The sequence below is a fragment of the Cryptosporidium bovis genome (assembly GCF_009768925.1).
Source record: "Cryptosporidium bovis isolate 45015 chromosome Unknown contig_3, whole genome shotgun sequence".
NCBI classification, from domain to species: Eukaryota; Apicomplexa; class Conoidasida; order Eucoccidiorida; family Cryptosporidiidae; genus Cryptosporidium; species Cryptosporidium bovis.
In genome coordinates this window covers 188,230-206,385 of record NW_027125024.1, presented here as the reverse complement: position 1 = coordinate 206,385, position 18,156 = coordinate 188,230, and the positions used below count along the sequence as shown (strand labels likewise).

The 18,156-nt window shown below is 31.5% G+C and overlaps 15 protein-coding genes across 15 annotated transcripts; 6 read left to right on the top strand and 9 right to left on the bottom strand.

Annotated features, from left to right (window-relative positions):
- Positions 1 to 36: 36 nt before the first annotated feature.
- Positions 37 to 342, bottom strand: FG379_002076 (glutaredoxin; the record flags this gene model as incomplete). The annotated part of the gene is made up of 1 exon (XM_067327945.1): positions 37 to 342. The coding sequence occupies one exon, from the start codon at positions 340 to 342 to the stop codon at positions 37 to 39; it is 306 nt and encodes a 101-aa protein (XP_067183484.1).
- Positions 343 to 503: 161 nt separating this feature from the next.
- On the bottom strand, positions 504 to 968 carry FG379_002074 (uncharacterized protein; the record flags this gene model as incomplete). The annotated part of the gene is made up of 3 exons (XM_067327943.1): positions 504 to 779; positions 838 to 904; positions 955 to 968. 3 exons carry the CDS (start codon positions 966 to 968, stop codon positions 504 to 506), a joined length of 357 nt encoding a protein of 118 aa, XP_067183482.1.
- Positions 969 to 2,021: 1,053 nt separating this feature from the next.
- FG379_002073 (uncharacterized protein) lies at positions 2,022 to 3,170 on the bottom strand (the record flags this gene model as incomplete). Its single annotated transcript, XM_067327942.1, has 1 exon — positions 2,022 to 3,170. The coding sequence occupies one exon, from the start codon at positions 3,168 to 3,170 to the stop codon at positions 2,022 to 2,024; it is 1,149 nt and encodes a 382-aa protein (XP_067183481.1).
- A 226-nt stretch (positions 3,171 to 3,396) lies between these two features.
- Positions 3,397 to 4,398, bottom strand: FG379_002072 (uncharacterized protein; the record flags this gene model as incomplete). The annotated part of the gene is made up of 6 exons (XM_067327941.1): positions 3,397 to 3,600; positions 3,676 to 3,707; positions 3,888 to 3,938; positions 3,993 to 4,146; positions 4,205 to 4,249; positions 4,312 to 4,398. The coding sequence occupies 6 exons, from the start codon at positions 4,396 to 4,398 to the stop codon at positions 3,397 to 3,399; spliced, it is 573 nt and encodes a 190-aa protein (XP_067183480.1).
- Positions 4,399 to 4,748: 350 nt separating this feature from the next.
- Positions 4,749 to 5,411, top strand: FG379_002071 (uncharacterized protein; the record flags this gene model as incomplete). Its single annotated transcript, XM_067327940.1, has 1 exon — positions 4,749 to 5,411. One exon carries the CDS (start codon positions 4,749 to 4,751, stop codon positions 5,409 to 5,411), a length of 663 nt encoding a protein of 220 aa, XP_067183479.1.
- Positions 5,412 to 5,720: 309 nt separating this feature from the next.
- Positions 5,721 to 7,997, top strand: FG379_002070 (uncharacterized protein; the record flags this gene model as incomplete). Its single annotated transcript, XM_067327939.1, has 1 exon — positions 5,721 to 7,997. One exon carries the CDS (start codon positions 5,721 to 5,723, stop codon positions 7,995 to 7,997), a length of 2,277 nt encoding a protein of 758 aa, XP_067183478.1.
- An 89-nt stretch (positions 7,998 to 8,086) lies between these two features.
- On the bottom strand, positions 8,087 to 9,835 carry FG379_002069 (DNA polymerase epsilon subunit; the record flags this gene model as incomplete). The annotated part of the gene is made up of 2 exons (XM_067327938.1): positions 8,087 to 9,679; positions 9,761 to 9,835. 2 exons carry the CDS (start codon positions 9,833 to 9,835, stop codon positions 8,087 to 8,089), a joined length of 1,668 nt encoding a protein of 555 aa, XP_067183477.1.
- A 213-nt stretch (positions 9,836 to 10,048) lies between these two features.
- FG379_002068 (uncharacterized protein) lies at positions 10,049 to 10,951 on the top strand (the record flags this gene model as incomplete). Its single annotated transcript, XM_067327937.1, has 1 exon — positions 10,049 to 10,951. The coding sequence occupies one exon, from the start codon at positions 10,049 to 10,051 to the stop codon at positions 10,949 to 10,951; it is 903 nt and encodes a 300-aa protein (XP_067183476.1).
- An 18-nt stretch (positions 10,952 to 10,969) lies between these two features.
- FG379_002067 (uncharacterized protein) lies at positions 10,970 to 12,114 on the bottom strand (the record flags this gene model as incomplete). The annotated part of the gene is made up of 3 exons (XM_067327936.1): positions 10,970 to 11,800; positions 11,849 to 11,938; positions 11,992 to 12,114. The coding sequence occupies 3 exons, from the start codon at positions 12,112 to 12,114 to the stop codon at positions 10,970 to 10,972; spliced, it is 1,044 nt and encodes a 347-aa protein (XP_067183475.1).
- Positions 12,115 to 12,283: 169 nt separating this feature from the next.
- On the bottom strand, positions 12,284 to 13,648 carry FG379_002066 (methionine aminopeptidase; the record flags this gene model as incomplete). Its single annotated transcript, XM_067327935.1, has 1 exon — positions 12,284 to 13,648. The coding sequence occupies one exon, from the start codon at positions 13,646 to 13,648 to the stop codon at positions 12,284 to 12,286; it is 1,365 nt and encodes a 454-aa protein (XP_067183474.1).
- A 487-nt stretch (positions 13,649 to 14,135) lies between these two features.
- FG379_002065 (uncharacterized protein) lies at positions 14,136 to 14,846 on the top strand (the record flags this gene model as incomplete). The annotated part of the gene is made up of 1 exon (XM_067327934.1): positions 14,136 to 14,846. The coding sequence occupies one exon, from the start codon at positions 14,136 to 14,138 to the stop codon at positions 14,844 to 14,846; it is 711 nt and encodes a 236-aa protein (XP_067183473.1).
- Positions 14,847 to 15,190: 344 nt separating this feature from the next.
- Positions 15,191 to 15,616, top strand: FG379_002063 (uncharacterized protein; the record flags this gene model as incomplete). Its single annotated transcript, XM_067327932.1, has 1 exon — positions 15,191 to 15,616. One exon carries the CDS (start codon positions 15,191 to 15,193, stop codon positions 15,614 to 15,616), a length of 426 nt encoding a protein of 141 aa, XP_067183471.1.
- A 92-nt stretch (positions 15,617 to 15,708) lies between these two features.
- On the bottom strand, positions 15,709 to 16,212 carry FG379_002062 (uncharacterized protein; the record flags this gene model as incomplete). The annotated part of the gene is made up of 1 exon (XM_067327931.1): positions 15,709 to 16,212. The coding sequence occupies one exon, from the start codon at positions 16,210 to 16,212 to the stop codon at positions 15,709 to 15,711; it is 504 nt and encodes a 167-aa protein (XP_067183470.1).
- A 290-nt stretch (positions 16,213 to 16,502) lies between these two features.
- Positions 16,503 to 17,015, top strand: FG379_002061 (uncharacterized protein; the record flags this gene model as incomplete). The annotated part of the gene is made up of 3 exons (XM_067327930.1): positions 16,503 to 16,507; positions 16,580 to 16,826; positions 16,893 to 17,015. The coding sequence occupies 3 exons, from the start codon at positions 16,503 to 16,505 to the stop codon at positions 17,013 to 17,015; spliced, it is 375 nt and encodes a 124-aa protein (XP_067183469.1).
- Positions 17,016 to 17,056: 41 nt separating this feature from the next.
- On the bottom strand, positions 17,057 to 18,104 carry FG379_002060 (ximpact-like protein; the record flags this gene model as incomplete). The annotated part of the gene is made up of 2 exons (XM_067327929.1): positions 17,057 to 17,896; positions 17,967 to 18,104. The coding sequence occupies 2 exons, from the start codon at positions 18,102 to 18,104 to the stop codon at positions 17,057 to 17,059; spliced, it is 978 nt and encodes a 325-aa protein (XP_067183468.1).
- Positions 18,105 to 18,156: the final 52 nt, after the last annotated feature.

Genomic DNA, 18,156 nt, shown 5'->3' with positions numbered 1-18,156 from the left:
ATGTGTCAGATGACACTTGACCGAACTAACTGTAACTTATGAGGATGATATCAACTTATCGAAAGATTTGTCCTCTAATTTCTTTAAGGTGTCATCACATCCACCAATAAATTTACCAAATACAAATACCTTTGGGACAGTCCTAGTTCCAGATATATCATTACAATAAGCCTGAACTTCTGCGACGTCCTTTCTCAAATCAATCTGTTCAACATTCGGGGAATACCCTGCCTTTTTTAATGCTTCTACGACTCTTACACAATAGGGACAAGTTGTCTTCGAGATGACACAAATTGTCCCGGAACGAATAAAGTTATCGACAAACTCTTTTGCCAAACTCATGTTGAATATCCAAATATTCACTTATTTATTAAACCGACTTTATTTTTTGTGGCAAAGTGGATTTTTTTTTCCGCCAAAATGTCAATACAACCATTCCCGCTAGCGTTCGTTTACATGAAATCTAAGGGTTTTATATTCAAGAAAAGCACGATCTAATACAATTACTTTCTGTGACTCCTCCTTTTACCCTTTCTAGAATTTCTGGAACGGTTTGTGTTATGTCCCGAACTTCCTATTGAACTTCTTTCAGTATCTACATGGGTCACTGACTCATTTCTTTCCGTAACCGATCCGTTTCCATGTGTAGTAAGTCTTCCAGTCAACTCATCTTCACAATCCTCATTTCCTTCGATAATACACTCAAGGTCTTCTCTCAGATCAATTTCATCCAAATTTCCATTTTCACTGTTTGCAGAGTTCTCTGAATCAGAAATTGCCTTTTTTTATTGATAATTAAATAGTGAAATGGAAATAAAGCACATAATTCAAACTTACATAGTCATCGAATAGCGTTCTTAAATGATATGTTGATGGAAATTTTGTCAATAGTCTTGACTCATGTCTTAAAAGGTTATTCGAATGTGGCTAGTTATATATTTCACAGCAACGTACCTCTCCTCATTCATGTCAACATTTTGACAGCATAAACAACTAAAAAATTTAAACATTTTCAACAAAAAAATATATTACTTAACCTAATCCCAAACTTTGACTTTAATTGCTTATTTCTTATAGAGTTTGTCTTATGCATGATATCTGCTAGACGAGACGTGACACGGGTATCATGAATCTATTAAGCATCAGGATATGAGTGACAAATATCTAAAAAAAACTATGAATGTCCGTTCTATTAGAAACTACTAATATAAGATTTTAAGTATATATATTCTCTATAATTTAATCTGGATAATATCTGTTTTTTTCAATTTGTAATTAATTTGTCATTCAATAATTGTTACGTTTGTAATTAAGTTTGCAGGAATAGATTTACATAGTGTCGAACTTTATATAGCTATTTTCATGTAATTTTAACATGTTGGTATTTTTTGATTTCTCAGACCTAATTTATGTATTGTGTTCCAATATATTTTCTTTAGGAAACTAGGTTAATTAGATAGTAGACCCCGGTGAAGGATATAAGCATGCAACAGCTTGACATAAGGACATTGACAGAAATTGCCACTTGTCCTAGAAAGCTAACACTCATGATGGTGAGTTATATCTGTTTCTAACTATTAGTTGCAAAAAGAAATAAATTGTTACTACAAAGTCATCTAGTTGAAAGTCGAAATCAAATCCTGTATACTTGTCTCATGGTTCAAACTGAGAGGTGATAATCTACACTATGAGATTTTAGTTATAGATGGTGTAAAACTTTAAACGAATAATTCTAAAAATACAGGCACTGAAAAGAAACATTTTTTTTAAAAATATTTAAGTTCATTCATCTATTATCAATTAGATCTTAAATAAGAATACTGACATTTTTTTAATAATAATATTAGTATTACTGTTTTATCTCTTATTTTTCTCGCAAATTAAAAATAAATAAATGATGATCTGCCTGTTTTTGATGGATACCAGAAACCCAAATATCCAAGAAAAATACCTTTTTTTTCCGGCGAAAATATTATATAACTGATAAGTAGATTACTTACTCCGTGATTTTTGCTATTCATTTATTGATCAATTTCTGTTTCACTTTGATTCTTTGATTCTGAATCATCTTGTGTGTCATCTTTTCCTTCTATTTCATCGATAGCCTCCTCAGTCAACTTTTGAATAGATTTTTCTGTCCTTTTTAGTTTATGAGCAAGAATTCTTTTCCGAAGCGAATTCTTAGTCTCAGCAAGTTCAATTTCCAACTTTTCTCTAAGAACCAATAATTTGGCCAATTTAGTAGCTTTACTTTCTTTCCTGGCCTTGAAAAAACCAAATAAACCACCTAATTTAGGTTTTTTTGTCTTCTTCTTCACCTCAACCCCCTTCTCAGGACTAGAGTCCTGCTTTTTAGCACCCTCTTCATCTTCCTCACCAGCTTCAGTACCTATCTCTCCCTCAGCTCCAACAATATCAATTTCCTCCGGTTGCTCACTTTCAGAGTCCCCTAATCCGTCCCTGATTTCCGCCTCGTCTTCAGATTCACTTACGTCCACTCCTACTTCATCTACTTGCTCACTGGAAGTGCTCTTCTCTCCAAACATCTCTGTGGTCTCATGTCCACTAGCGGTTTCAAGACCATCCTCCTCTTCCTCCTGATCCATATCTTTTACAGTTATTTGAAGTTCATGTCCTTCATCCAATAAAACTTTATCCTCCGGCTTATCTTCTTCACCGAAATAATCATGTGCTTCTATTGGTCCCTTTGGAAGTTCAAGAACAACAGGCAAGTATGGTGGAACAGAACCTTCCTTTGGCAATGCTTGTGGTGAGTAGTCCATTGGAAGTTCTTCCTCTAGCTTTTCCAACTTCTTTTCCTCATCTTTAGATTTCTTTATTTTACGAATAGTTTTTTTTATTTTCTGTTCACCTAAGTAGTACCTTAATTTCAAAAATGGATTTCTTGTTTTTTGCCTTTTTTGTTTAACTTCCTCCAACTCTGAAAAAAGTTCTTCCAAGTTTTCAGTTTTCTTTTTTTCCCTGCCCCTACCAAAACTTAATTTTAATTTAGGTCTAGATGGTGTTTTAAATTTGAACATGTTACCTATTCGAGATTTAACACTTCCAATACCTCTATCTTGATTCTGTTGAACATCATCAGAATAAATCTCATCGAATCCAATAACTAATATGAGAAATATTGCCAGAAATAAATTACAGTTCCTCATTTTCTGATAGAATTACTTATCTCCCAAAATAAGAAAAAAAACGAAGTTAAATCGACTACCTAACAACCAAACCGTACTATTGAACATGCTGAAAAAATAACCGCCAAACTGGATCTAAAAATATAAGCTGGGCTTCTAATAATCGAACGGATTTTTGATCTCGTTATATTGTTGGTGCATTATTTGACAATTTACACAATAAAATGAAAACACAATAAATAAATTTTTAACTTTCTATTTGGTCATATGCAACTTCACTTGCTTCTCTTCTTAATTTGCTACATTGAACCCTGGAAATTAACATAAAGGCAATAGAAGGGGTAGAAACATTTGGCCATACGTATTGCAGTACTCCTTTGCAAGGAGATATTAATAACTCTTCAGTGTAGTTTTCTTTTTCACTATCTGCTGATTTTATTCTTGCAAAAACCTGAGTTGATAGTTAGAATCATTTTTTATGCGACAATAAATACCCTAAGAGTAATGTTTTATTTTTTTCACTCACCTCCCCCTCCTCAACAGTCACTACTGGATAAACTATTATTTCAAATATGGATAACCTCTTTGCGAAGAATATTCCTTGAGACAAGCCCTCTGAATATTGGAGCAGCAGGGGCAACACATTGCTACTAAGCGTAGAGAACGAAAGCACCCCTTTATATTTGTAGTCCAACATTAAATTAATTAAATGATTGCAATACTCTGCTTTTAACTTACATGAAAGGGCGGTCATTGTCATTTCTGACCCACTTTTGGGATTGTAAAAAACTTATTTAAAATTATCAAAAATATATACAATAACATGATAAATATTTAACTTACATAGACAATACAAATCACCGCATTCTCTCTTTGACAAAAATGGATATATCTCTTGCAGTCTTTTCTCTACTAATTCTGGGTCTAGATTGCTTAAACTTAATCTTGAAACATAACCATAATATACAAAGGGGAATATTCGAAGTGCAGACGTCACCTAAAAAATGATTATATTTTAATCCTAAATATCACCTTTATGTATATAAAACACTTACATTATTAAATTCTACAGGTCTTAGTAAAGTATCAGTTTTACTAGACTTGAAATGAGTTTAAAAAGTCATTAATCAAACTGTGAACTTAGTCTTCAATTATGTATTACCTCTTCACTTTTTTTTCTTAGATTACAACTATTTTGTAGTATTTTTGACAAAAAAACAATCAAAATAATAATATTTTCAAGTTTCATATTTAAAAAAATGTTTAATCAAAAATTACCCTCCCCACACGCATAATTAATATGAATTAATAGCATTTTTATATTGTGTGTGGTGATACCAATTAAAATAAAATGGAAAGGATAAAAGATCACAGATGTCACTTCCCATTAATCATGATTATTTTTGACTTAAAAATCATTTGCACATTTTTTCTCAAGATGAATTATAAGCGCTAAGAATAGGACTTTTTTAGTTTATAAATTGTAATTTTTTTTATGATTTACTATTCAACCCACTAAATTGATATATCTCTTATTTTATTACCTAATGAGTTAGTGATACTTATAAATTATAGAATCCGTTTAATAAAGCAAAAAATATGTGTGATTACGGTGTTTTATTATCGCAAATAGAGAATACCATTGAAAATAACGAATATAACGAATATGCATTTGGAACTGTAAATCAGAATTCAGTTGACTTATTTGATGAGGATTTTATTCGTACTGTGGCAATCAAGAAAATGCTGCATTGTTTGTCTACAATACTCGAAAATAGCAAATTCTCACCTTCATTTGAGAAAAAATATAGTTCTCGTGTGAAAATATTAATATTAAAATTAGAGAAAAAGTTGCCTCTTGAACCAAAATCTGATGATCCAAAAGAGAATATACTTAAACAATCCGAAAATGTTGATGTTGGGACCGACCATAAAGACTTTGGTGTAGACTCAAATACTCTCGAAAACGACAAATTAACATTAAGCCAAATTGGAAATTCAGATGAGGAACAGAACTCAGCTGCTAAACAGTCACACAATAATTACATGGACGATATTAATAATCAAGTCAAACTTACTGAAGAGATCAATGAGGAATTAAAGGAGGATTTGGCTGTCTTGGCGGAAGAGATGAAAAAATCTGCACTAAGATTTGGCGAACTCATGAAAAGCGAAAAAAAGGTAAGTTTTCTTGCATTTAACACTTTTTTCTGCTACCTTATTCACCTTTTTTCTGTTACTTTTAGATTCTATCCGAGTTAGACAACGCGTACCCAAAAAATATTGAAAAAACAACTAAATCTACACAAGAAATGAAAAAATATACAAAATCTCTGAGAATGTCATTAATACAAACAATAATAATGGTTATTATAAGTATAATTTTATTTATATCACTAATTATTTTTATTTCGATAACATAATGTTACGAAATATTGTCGATAAGTATCGTATTTTCGTTGAGAATATATACATTTGACCTATAAATCGCATTTTAATATAATGCGTAAACCATCCTCATTCTAGTTATAAATATTTTAATTTGAATAAATATATGTTCTTTTACTAAAGATGTTTATTTCATTGTTTATGTACATTGCTTTTCCCCTATTAAGTTTTTTTGGTTTTTGTTCGGCATCTGTGCTTTCATCATTTCCAGACTTGAATGTAAATCAAAGAGGAATAAAATCAACATATGACTATATAATTGTTGGTGGTGGAGCGGCAGGATGTGCTTTAGCTAGGACTTTGGCAGATTCAAAATATTCAGTTCTACTCGTAGAAAGAGGTGGGACGAGATTTGAAGAATCAAAGTTGACAGAAAATATCAGCGGAATGGGTAGAGTAGTTGATGATAAAAAGGTGAGCCAGTTAGTTGTCACAAAACAAGGAGTCAGAACACACATAGGTAATGTGTTAGGTGGTGGAACAGCCATTAATATGGGAATGATAATGGAAGAGGATCCAGAATTTTTTGAAATGTTAAAAAACTCTTCTGGTGCTCAGTTAAACCAAACTCTTTTGGAGGAAAGTTATAATTGGGTAATTGACAAAGTTAGCAATAAAGGAGACCAAAATCTCCCGATAGTAGAACCATTGGAAAAATCATTTAATGATGTAAATTTTGTGACTTCCGAAAATCCTAACTCAGATTTTAGTATAAATAGGATCAACGGGACCTGGAGGGTATACAACATTTTTAATGTTTCTGACCATGGTTTTAGAATGTCCTCTGATATTTTGTTGTCCGACTACGAGAGCGTAAAAAGAAAGAGGGTGATAGAAACAAGTCCGGTTGACATCTTGACTCATAATTATGTTACAAAAATAGAATTTGAATCTCAAGAAAATCTGTCATCCAATAACTCTGGGAGCAGACTTAGAAATGAAAACTTTTCATTTATACAAAGCAAATTTGCAGGAATCAATTCATTTTTAAATAATGAACAAAACAACCAAAGAAATATTTCACCTTTAAATGCAAAATGTATTGTTTTAAACAGAAATGTTATAAAATATCAATACTCTGACTTTAATGAGAATCCCAGTTTTAACTTTACAACTGGTAATATTGTAAATGGTGTTGAACAAAACACTGTATTTAAAGCATCAAAAGAAATTTTAAGCAATATTTTTGCAAGAAGAATATGTGTTAATGATAATGGTATGATTATCTTATCATCGGGTGCAATACATACTCCAATTTTACTTTACAAATCCGGAATTGGTCCCAGTCAAGCATTACAAAATATGAATATAATGCCAATTCTTGAAGTTAATAATCTGGGAACAAACATTGTAGACAGAATGCTTTTTGCGATTCCTTTTTTCTTTAAGGAAAAAATTTCATCTAATCCATTTGTGAATCCACTGATGTCAAGCTTTTCTACAAAATCTGGAGATTGTGGATATAGTTGTAATACGATTAATATTGAATCGTTGGGTGGAGATAGAACCATTGAGGGAACTTTGTATGCAACAAGACTCATATTTCCACCAAAACTTAGGAATAACATTGTTACTGATTTTGTCATTGAGACATTTAAATCGTGCGCAGAGACGTACCCTTTTAGTGGTATTTTTCCTATCTGTTTAATACTACAATATCCTCTAAAATGTTTAAGAAGATCAGCTGCAGTGTTTTACTTTACATCAGAACCTAAAAGTAGAGGTAGCTTGAGTGTAAACGGTGATGGAAAGTTTGAACTTGATGGAAACTACCTATCTGACGATGAAGACAAAGAAAACGCTATTACTGGTCTGTCGAGTGTCATAAAAATGCTGAGATCTGGTGAATTTGACGAGATTGCAGAACCGGGAGGTTATTCTTCTTGCCCGTTAACTGTCTTAAATGGAATAATTGGGGTATTGGCATCTGCAAGAACAGAAGGTTTATTTATGAATAAGCCTTTCTCTCCGGAATTTATGAATGAACTTGAAGACGTTTATAACAGCATACTGGGGTATAAAAATAGCTTATTCCCTGAAGAATGCTTGCAAAGCGAAAATCCAGAGGAGTGTTTTAGAGACAAAAATATAATATTTGAAAATATTGCCACGTTCCCACCTATTTTACCAGATATTTCAGATAAAGAAGCAGTTTTAAATCTCGCCAATAAAGTTGGTACAAGTATTTGGCATTGGGCCGGTTCAGCTCCACTTGGAGAACTTGTTGAAAACGATACTTTTATTTTATCAGGGACAACTAACTTGGGTGTTGTAGATGCCTCACTACTGAAAATTTTGCCAAGAATAAATCCAGTGCTCACTATTATGAGTCTCGGAAGGTATGCAGGAATATCAATATTAAAGAATAGAGAACAAGAAATCAATAAAATTTATTCATAAAAAATAATATAAACAGAATAATTAATATATATATATATATATATAGGTTATTCATCAAAGTTAAAAATATATATTTTATACACTTAAATTCATAACCAAACGTGATCAATTGAATTGTCAACAACGTTGTATTGTATCCAAGAATTCGTATTTTTAAATGAACCTGGATTCACAATCCACACATTATCTATTGGTTTAACCGAATAACTTGGACCAGAATCTCCTATTATTATGACATTTGGAGTTGGGAATAGGTAAAAAGATGCATCTAAGGTGGGAATAATATTTGAACTTGTAGGGGTAACGTGTTTTTGTCCCAGAATTGTTGGTGGGATTATTTGTTCAAGGATTTTAGAATCCATATTCCAATACTTTGTGTGACCCATATTATCTTCACCAAAATATGAATATATTGTTTTTTCCTTGAGTTCAACAGATAATGAGTGTCTCATTAAAAAAATACTATTCCCATTATCATTCAATCTACTTGGGCTTGATTTTAAATATATATTGTTATTTGGAAATTCCTGTGTTATATTCGAAGTAAAATAATCAATAAGTGGGTTTTTTGGGAGTAAATCAGGTCCTATATCATTTGGGCCTGGTATTATTAAAAAAATACAATTATTTTTCAAAGTAGGAAATTTGTTTAGTAATACTTTAAGTTCATTGAAGTATTTGCGTGTTATTTCAAAAGTTAGTAAGGAGCTGCTGTTTTCATTCTTGTTTTCACTTCCAAAGTCGAAAAAAAGCTTGTTGGTTTCATTATTCTCCTTCCTATCAATTAAATTAAGCTTTTTGCTCAGTTTAATGTTTGTATCATCAGTTTTTTCTGTGAAATTTTCATCACCAACACCGATAAAATTTCCAAACAGTATAAATCCCAATTTTGTTTTAGAACCACAAATTGCCTGTTCATAACCTGAAAAAACCTTCTCAAGGTTAGTAATTACTTGATTACTCGTTAATAGTAAATCAGAAAGAACGATCCAGGACTCGATCTTTTCTGAGCAGTTTTCTGAAATACTAGTTTCTTCAAGCTTAAAATACTTCATATTTGTTTGAGTTAAAGGTATTATAATTTTAGATTCTAATGGAGTTGATTTTTTTTCATTCATATTGAAGGTATTCATAGCCAGTGAGACTGATTTATCAATAATATTCCTCGAGAGATTCTCATCAATATTTTGAGTTGGCGGATGAAATAATAATTCAACCTCAAAACTATTAGTTAAACTGTTCATTTTTCCTCTAACAACAACCATGTGATTTAGACAATATATACCTCTCCCAAAAAATGTATTGTTTATATTAATTTCAAGCTTCACTTTGTATGTTGGGTCTTCTAAAAGCAATTCGTTATCTTCATTTTTAATTAACATACCAAATAATGTTGCTTTTTTATCTGTTCCCAATAAAGACTTAATTGAACGAATTAAGAATTTTGACTTATCTATATCTATTTCCTCAAAACAATCAGTTAAAATTCTTCCAGACCTACTCAATATGACCTCTTTGGTATCAACATTATCCGAATTATGAAATATAAATGAGCTATTTTGAATTAGTGAGTTTTTTAAAATATAATATCTCAATAAGTAACTTTGTCTAAAGTTATTTGCTGTGGAGAATAAACTTGTTTTTCGGGAGTTATTCCTTTTTCTAGAGTTCTCCTTAATATTCTAAGAGTTATTTAAATAATGTGTTTATCGTTAATAATCTGTTAAAGGAATGCTCCAAAACACCTGCAAACATAAACTTACTCCTAGTGTGTTATTTATAGATAATCTACTCCAGTTATCAGAGTCATAAACTGAATGGATGTACAGATCGTTCATTTTCAGTTTAAAAAACTATTTATATTTAATTATTAATAATATATATATATATATTTCTTGTTTTATTTACTACACACAAAATTTGTGCTATAATATTGGCGGTACCAATGTTATTTCCTTTTTGGTTAGAAAGTTTGTCTTTGGCGCTATTAATGCATTTCAATAAAGCATGTTAGGGAAGATATGTGGGTTTATGCATAGAATCAAAGAAGAATGACATTTTTATTTGTTTATGATCATTTGATGGATCTATATGAATTCAAAAGCTGCTTTCCAAACGTGAGTTTTAGTCCTTTCGGAATTGGAATTATTGAAAATTATCACTTTGAATGGGAAGTAAAAGGAATTCCGTTTGTTTGTAGAAAGAGACCAACAATATTTTATTCCCCTAATAAGTTGACATACGGCGTTGTACTTAAAATATCTAATTATGAACTAGGGATGGTTACGGATTACTCAAAGTACCTCGCAAATAACCAATTAATAAGTGTTGAAATACTAATAAAAAAAGAAATAGATGAGGCCGAGTCAGAGACAAATTTTAGTTTTAAAGAAGCTTCATTAAAAAAAAGATTGGCTATTTCAGAAAATGGGCACAAAGTGAACAACATTATCAGTGGAGTGACATTTATTGCTGAAACAAATAATTTAATTCTTGATAAGATTTATATAGGAACTCTTCTAAACAAAGAAGAGGTACTCAAATCCAAATACTTTAGGGATATAAGGGAATTGTCAAAAAACATAAGTCCAATATTTCCGAGTGATAAATACGTTGAAAATATTGTGAATATTGCAAGGAGTTATTCAATACCGGAAGAATATATTAATGAGAACATTGACATTTCTAGTAAACAAAGGCTGTCATTTGTTGGTAGAATTGTCAGAGAAACCATAATAAAATATATGAATCTGGTCACAAAAATCAATCAACAGGAAATAGGATTTGGTATTATAGATTTACTTTGGGAACTTGATCCTAGCGACCCACTTGTATTTGAAGATTATGGTAATATAAACAATAAAATGGTGTTATTTCTAATAGTTCTGGTCTTATTTTCATTCTTTCCAATATTGTCTATATATTCAATATATGTATGGTTGAAATCATACTGAATTGAGTTAACTTTTAAATCAATCACTCTGCGGCGATTGTTTGATTAGTTGTTCAAGTAACTGATTCAAATTGTTTACATTTTGGTAAATGTTGATTATAAATTCCAAAACCCCCAAATTTGTAAGATCTACTTCTTGATTCCTAAGGTGTTCTTTCAAATCGTTTTCAAATTTAAATTTAAGTATTTGTGTCCTTTTGTTGAATAATTTCAGTAATTCGAGTATAGATAATGAATCATTAGTTTCTAGTTGTGATTTGTAGATATTGACTGGAATATAAGGATTTATGTCTTCAATTTTCTTTTTTATGAAATTTATCTTCAAAATTAACTTTACATCATGGCAAAACAACACTGAACTTTCAACTGTTTCTTTTAAACTCAGTAATTCAATATTATTGAAGTATTCAGTTAACACAAAGTATAGACTTGGTTCTCTATTACTGTATTCAACATAAACTTGGAACCAAACAAGAATATATTGTATTCTGTCAGATATCTCTGACATTTTCTCTCTTATTTTAATTTTTTTCTTATAACTAATAACTACTTTTTGCAGGAGCGAACTGTGACTCTCAGTTTTACTGAGAGCTATTGATAATTTATTAATATTAAAAATAACCCATGATTCCGTAGTTTTTAAGTCAAATTCATACTTATTTATTCCAGGTACCAATAAAGGTATTCTAATTTCGAATTCTTGAATAAGTTTATTTTGAAGTCTCTGAAGTGACTCATATAATTCATTAAATTCAGGTGTTTCCAATACATTAATAATATCAGAACCTATGTTTAAATTAAACTTGTTTATATTCTCTCTAAGTTCAATGATCAGGTCCCAAATAGAATTCTTAAAATTAATATAAACATTCACAAAAATAAACAAATAGTAACTTACAGATATAAATGATGTTTCCTTATAAAGACGAACAATTCCTAGTCTTGAAACTGATAGAATTTCCATTTGAGTCTTATCAGAGAGTGCACCCTATTTATTTTTGAAAGTTTAATGTCAAGTATATTATTTTAGATTAAACTTACTGATCTCAGAGTTGGGGAAATATCTACTGCTTTGTAGCTATTACTTGAGTCATTTCCATAACTGGTAGATAAAAACGTACTTTGAAGCACAAAAAATAGAATGAATGAAATGTCGAAAAACATTTATAAATGTTGCAACATTTCCTCTACTCAGCCTCTAGCGCCAAGCTGGTCAAAGGAAATATTTCAGTAACAATCAGGCTGACAAGTGAAAAAAAGATAATATTGATAAAAAATAAACAAAATACTGGATCAGTACTAAAATATACGTATCCTAATGTTAATACTTAATTCAAAAGTCATAACCTCTCGAAACTACTTCCTTGCATGTTGGTCTAAGTATCACAGTATGTTCTGTTTGTGAGGTAAAAGACCCAACAACGTCGTTAAGTGGAGGATAGGGGCGAACTATTTCCGCATCTACAAGATATTTAAGTGCAAGAGCATGCTTTTCGAATCCAAGTTGTTCTAGCCACTTCCTACAAAACGCTAGTGTCCCGAAATGATTATTTATTCCAGTCAAAAGAGTCCTTGCTGACTTTAATCTAAGTCCCGATTCATTAATGAATGGATTATCATAATATTTCATATAATGGCTGCAGTCAAACCCTTCTGTAACGTATCCTCTTCCAGTGGAAGCAAATGTTTCTATTGCATATACTTCGTTCTCTTCCATTCTCGTGTTGTCTGTCGTTGCTACTATTGGTAGAGATTTTCCACCATGTATTTGATAAGGTAGAATTGAATGACCATTCAAATTTTTAATAGCCTTTATAGGATATGTCCTACCTTTATATTCAAACTCATAAGACTCAATAACTTCTTGAATACCCGACGATATTTCAGAGAAAATAGCGTCTATTCCTGCTAACTTCAAACCAGTGTTTGTTCCATCTATAGTTGATTGGATCAGAGGGTCGAAGTGATCTTTGAAAGCAATACTAAATGCACAATCAATAATCATTCCATTTACTTGTACACCAAAATCGAGTTTGCAGATATCGTTCTCAGTTAAAACAGTGTTATCACCTGGATTTGGTGTATAGTGTGCAGCACAATGATTTAATGAACAGCCTGTAGGAAAACCCCATCCACTGTTTAAACCGTCAGCGCTCACTAGTTCCTTTGTTTTCTCTTCAAGAGTATTGCAAAGATCCATTAACTTAATACCTGGTTTTACTACACTCTGCATGTATTTTCTGACCTGTTTATGAACTTCCGCTGCTCTCCTTAAAGATGAGTAATCGGGAACATAATTTTCTTCAATATTTTTCAGTTCCTGAGAACTTGTTCTGTAAGAATTTGTGCCGGTATATTCAATTTTCTCACCTTCAGGATACTCATTTTTCTTATATATCTTGTTTACTGGGACCGTAGGAGGAAAAGTTTGTTTGCTTTTATCAACAGCAGGCCAATTGAATACTTTCCTGAGATGAGAATTGTCTTGCTGCTGAATAGAATGAATGGGGAGGTCTGGAACATATTCTTCCTCAACACTTTTATTTTCAGCCACGGGTTTCTTTTTCTTCTTTCTTTTTTTTTTTATCTCCACCTTTTCCACAACATTTTCGTTTAAACCCAATCTATCAACTTCATTTGATAGTTTATTAATCACTCCATTGTCGACAATATCAGATTCTAGTTCAGAATTCTCCATTCTTAGGGAGAGGGAAAACGATTTTTGGTAAATAGGGCTGACAGTTAAGAGGTTATTTGTTAGTGTTTCGCGCTAAAAAATTACTAGGAGATTAAAAGAAAGATAAGTGAAGAGATTTTTAATAGCAAAGGAGGAATATTTGACTTTGAAATATTACTTGAGTAGTTCTTTTAGTTTTACTCATTATTATAAAATAATCATCGTAGATAAACTAGAATAGAGTAAAATAGTAGTGTTTTACCATGAAAAATTGTATTGCTTTACGTACTGGCGCCTGTTTGGTGCATGCTTTGTGACAATATAGAAAAATCAAACAATAAATTGAATGATATGAATTTCGTGTTTTCAGAAATATAGTTTTCCACTAACTTGTACATGTTCTGGAGAATCCTTGGACTAATTTTTCAGCTAATCATTTGCATTTGACTACAAAAGGTGTGAAGAAAGAGGGTTGAAAGAACGAAATAATAACTAGTCAAGCTTATTAATGTTTGCAAGTATACAAAAGTTGAGTTATTTCACCAATTTAAAAGCATTTTTGACATCAATAGAATGGTATAGTGTTAGTGTATGGATTTGCACCACTTCAGTTGTGTTATTTGGTGTTTTAGCACTATTTCACGACTTTACTGAATTGTCTCAAAATAACTTTGAACAGTTTTCGGAATTCCAATCAGATTCGAGTGAGATAAACATTAATAATTGTGGAAATAATCTAGTTTCAAGGACAAAAGAACCCAATGAATTTCTTGTTGAATTGAATTCACTGATTAAAGAGTTTAAAAATGAAGAAGCGTTCCAGGCATTTTGTGCAAAGTTTTCCATTTTGTTTTCAGAACTATTTCCAATTAATTCATCCAATGTAAGTCCACAATTTTTAACCCTAATTCTAAAACAGATAATTGTAATGAAACAAAGTGAGATCAAAACATTACAAATACAAGAGCTATCTAAACTACTGTTGTGTAGTCTCGGGGTTTCAAAGTATACATTAAAAGTTTGTTATTCGGAGCTTTGCAAATTAAACGACACTACTTTGAGACCCGATCTAAGGGAGTTCTTTTCATCCGAAAAGAATAGACTTCAAAACATTATTAATTGCGAAAGGATGCTGCTTTTGAAACAAATTGGGCAGAGCTTTTTAAGTAGCATAAACAGATTCAAATTTGCAGTAGAAACTATTATTAACCTTTCATAGCTAACTTCTCATTTCTTTTCTTCAAAATTTAGATTATATTAAATTTAATGCGCGGCGCCTAGTTCGTTTGTCAACATTTGTATTTTTGATGTAAAAATAATTTTTTAAAAATATATGATGATTTAAAATTTCTCATTTGATGATTTGTCAAGATAATTCGAATGAGGAGACAGATAGTAAGTTGAATTTTGAGTTGTTTTTTTCTTCGGTTGTTTTCATCAACAAATTAACTTTTAGAGGTCGGAATTTATCCCAAACATCCGTTTTTTTCCGAAAACAGAAAACCCCCGAATAAGAAAAGCAGTGAATCACCTCTCAAGGTTTCTGTAGATGACTGCCTGCAAATGTCACAATTTTGGAGGTATAATAACACAGTTTCATCCAATAGTTTTGCGAGTGATTCTATAAGTAGCGAATCATCCGAGAACCATCAATCTTTCATTGATTATTTCACAACCTTATTGGACGCATTTGAAAAGAAGAATGGTTTGAGCTCATTCTTTCCAAAAGAACTTTTATTGGACACTATAACAATTAGAAGAAGAAATAAAAACTCGGTTAAAAAAACGTACGGAATTAGAAAAGCGGAGCACCAGAAAAAGCAAACTAATGAAGAGGAGAGCATTTTACTCGAAAACAATGGTACGAAAGACGATATTGATCTGTTTGCAGATGACGAATCTGAAATAGATTTTGAATACATTAATCCTGGAATAGATGATGATTATGATGAACTTGAGGATAATATAAAGGATCAGGATGTTATATAATTATAAGTAGTAATGCGTTCAAAAAAAAAGAGTATTAAGAACCTAAATAATATACTAATTATTTTTATCTATTTAGTTTATATAAATTTTTATTAACGCATAGTTTGTCCTGCAGCAATGTTTGTAGGATCGCAGTAGTCAACATCAGCACCGTTGAAGATACTGGTGTTTATTTTATTTGTACACTCAACTCTAATACTTGGATTTGAGCCACCTTCTTTCCACTCTGCGTATTTCTGAGAATCGCAAATACAAGCAAATGGATAGTCATTTGTGTCGTACAACACAAATGCGCCTCTGTTGCTAGTCGAAGTCACTTCTAGATTCAAACCCATAAGTTCTTTTAAACGGTTTGATATTTCATTTCCTATTTCAGTTACATGTTTAAGGGCAAAATCCGAATCCAGATTTCCAAAAGATTTCAATTGGTCTTCCGCCACGACACTGAATTTAGAGATACTGTTGATCCCTCCCTCGCTCAATAAAAATTCATTTTGAACTCCCCTTATTTCTCTCATTACGCCTATTTCCAATTGATTTGAAATAGGAAATAGTATCATAAATAAAATTACCATGATCAAATGTACTCCCATCATTAAAAAAAGAAATAAACAAGAAAGGCAGTGTGTAAATAAAATAAAAAACCTGAGGTTCTCAACTTTAAGTCACCCCTGCTCTTATCTTGCTCTTATTATCCAATAAGAAAATTACTCTGAAGTTAATCCCCGTTTCTATATAAAGTAGAATTTTGCATGCTTCGAAAAAAAGCAGTACCCGCCTGTTGGCGGTATTTTGCCTCCTTGGTCTAAACTGACTCGAGGGATAAAATAGAAAACGTTAGAAAAGATAATCAATAAAAATGCGTCTTTTAACCCACAATATTTTGATGTGGTAAGTTATATTCAGTTAAATAAAAGAGCTACACCCTAACCATTCACATATATACACCATTTATTATTTTAGCAATAGACCGGAATGCAAGAATGGCTTTCCACTTAGAATAACCTTGAATGGAACTTTAGAGGAATCAACAAAATACATAGAAACCGAACAAAATAATGAGCAAATTCAGTGTTTAATAGACAGAATAGATTGGGATGTTTTTGTTCGAACTGCGTCAGATTTTGGGATTGAGTTGCCTATCTGTTTTTCTGAACAAGATAAGAAAGATGATATGTTTTTAACTGCGGTACACGATGCATTAATGAAGGTATGTTTAATTGACGATAATTTGAATTATAGCGCATATGGACAATCATATTTTTTATAGTTTCAGATAATGGAGGGGAAACTTACCTGTCCGGTTTGTAAATTTGAGTACAATATATCAAAAGGAATACCAAATATGCTTCATAAACCTGGTTTTAATGATGATAGTGGAGAGGCAAACATGGATTAAAATAGAAGAATCTAGTATAACGTTGTAATATAGTACCAATTTTATTTACTCTTATCCTTGACTTTCTTGTTTTTGAAAACATGAGGCTTTTGTGAATTGTCATTAATTAACCCTGCTTTTTCAAGAGTTTGTCTAGCTGCATTATTAATGTGTCTAAACCTATCAGGTCCTAATTGAATCCCTCCATACCACCTTGTTACCATAACGAATACATTCTTTGCATCAATTATGTTGAGAAGGTGTTGAAGCCTACTTCCAGCTGCAGTCTCGCCATCTGAGTCGTGGTCCAGTGAAATGATATCATATCCTATTGGAAAAGACCCCCCTGAAGAAGGTTTTTTGTCTTTACATAGTCTATACGCCCACATATTATGTGTTGCTCTTGCTATCTTAGTATTTGATAGTAACCATTTAATGACTTTTTCAACATCCTCAGTAGTAAATACTTTACATACATGAGCCTGAAAAACACTTTTTCTATCAACAATGGGCTCTCCATGAGTTATTCCAAAAATTTTATCACCATCAAAATCATCTCCTAGTTTCACATTGTTTCTCGATTTTTCATGATCATTCTCGGTTACTTCATTCTCTTGAAAATTCTTTTCACCAAGGTCAACATCATCAAAAGAATTTTCCAAAGTTTTAACTAACTCAAATAATATCAAATCTTTTCTCTCTGACCCCTTTTCAATTACTTCTTTTAATTTTTTAAAAGTCTTAGGTGCTAGTGTCAAATTTTTTGATGGAGATGATTCATTTTGTGATGTCAAATAGTGAAAATCAAAGTACCAAGAGGACAAAATATAAGCTGATTCCTCATTAGGGTAGCAAAAAGGAACGCTTATTTTAATTTCCAGGATTCCAGCCTTATATTCACTCTAAAATATAAAAAGTACCCATATTTTGTAAACTATTGATAGGTAAAAATTTTGATTAAAATTAACTTACGTAGAATCTCAAGGTTCCTTGTTCCTTATCAAACAATATACCGGGGGAAGGAAGAGTACTATTACAGTCCGCTCCAGAACTAATTCCAAATATACTCTCCAACCCTTTAATCTCTTCTTCTAAAATTGAAGAGCTCATTTTTTCGTTTGAAATTTGTGAATCATGAAGCGGGTACCATTAGTGGGAAATC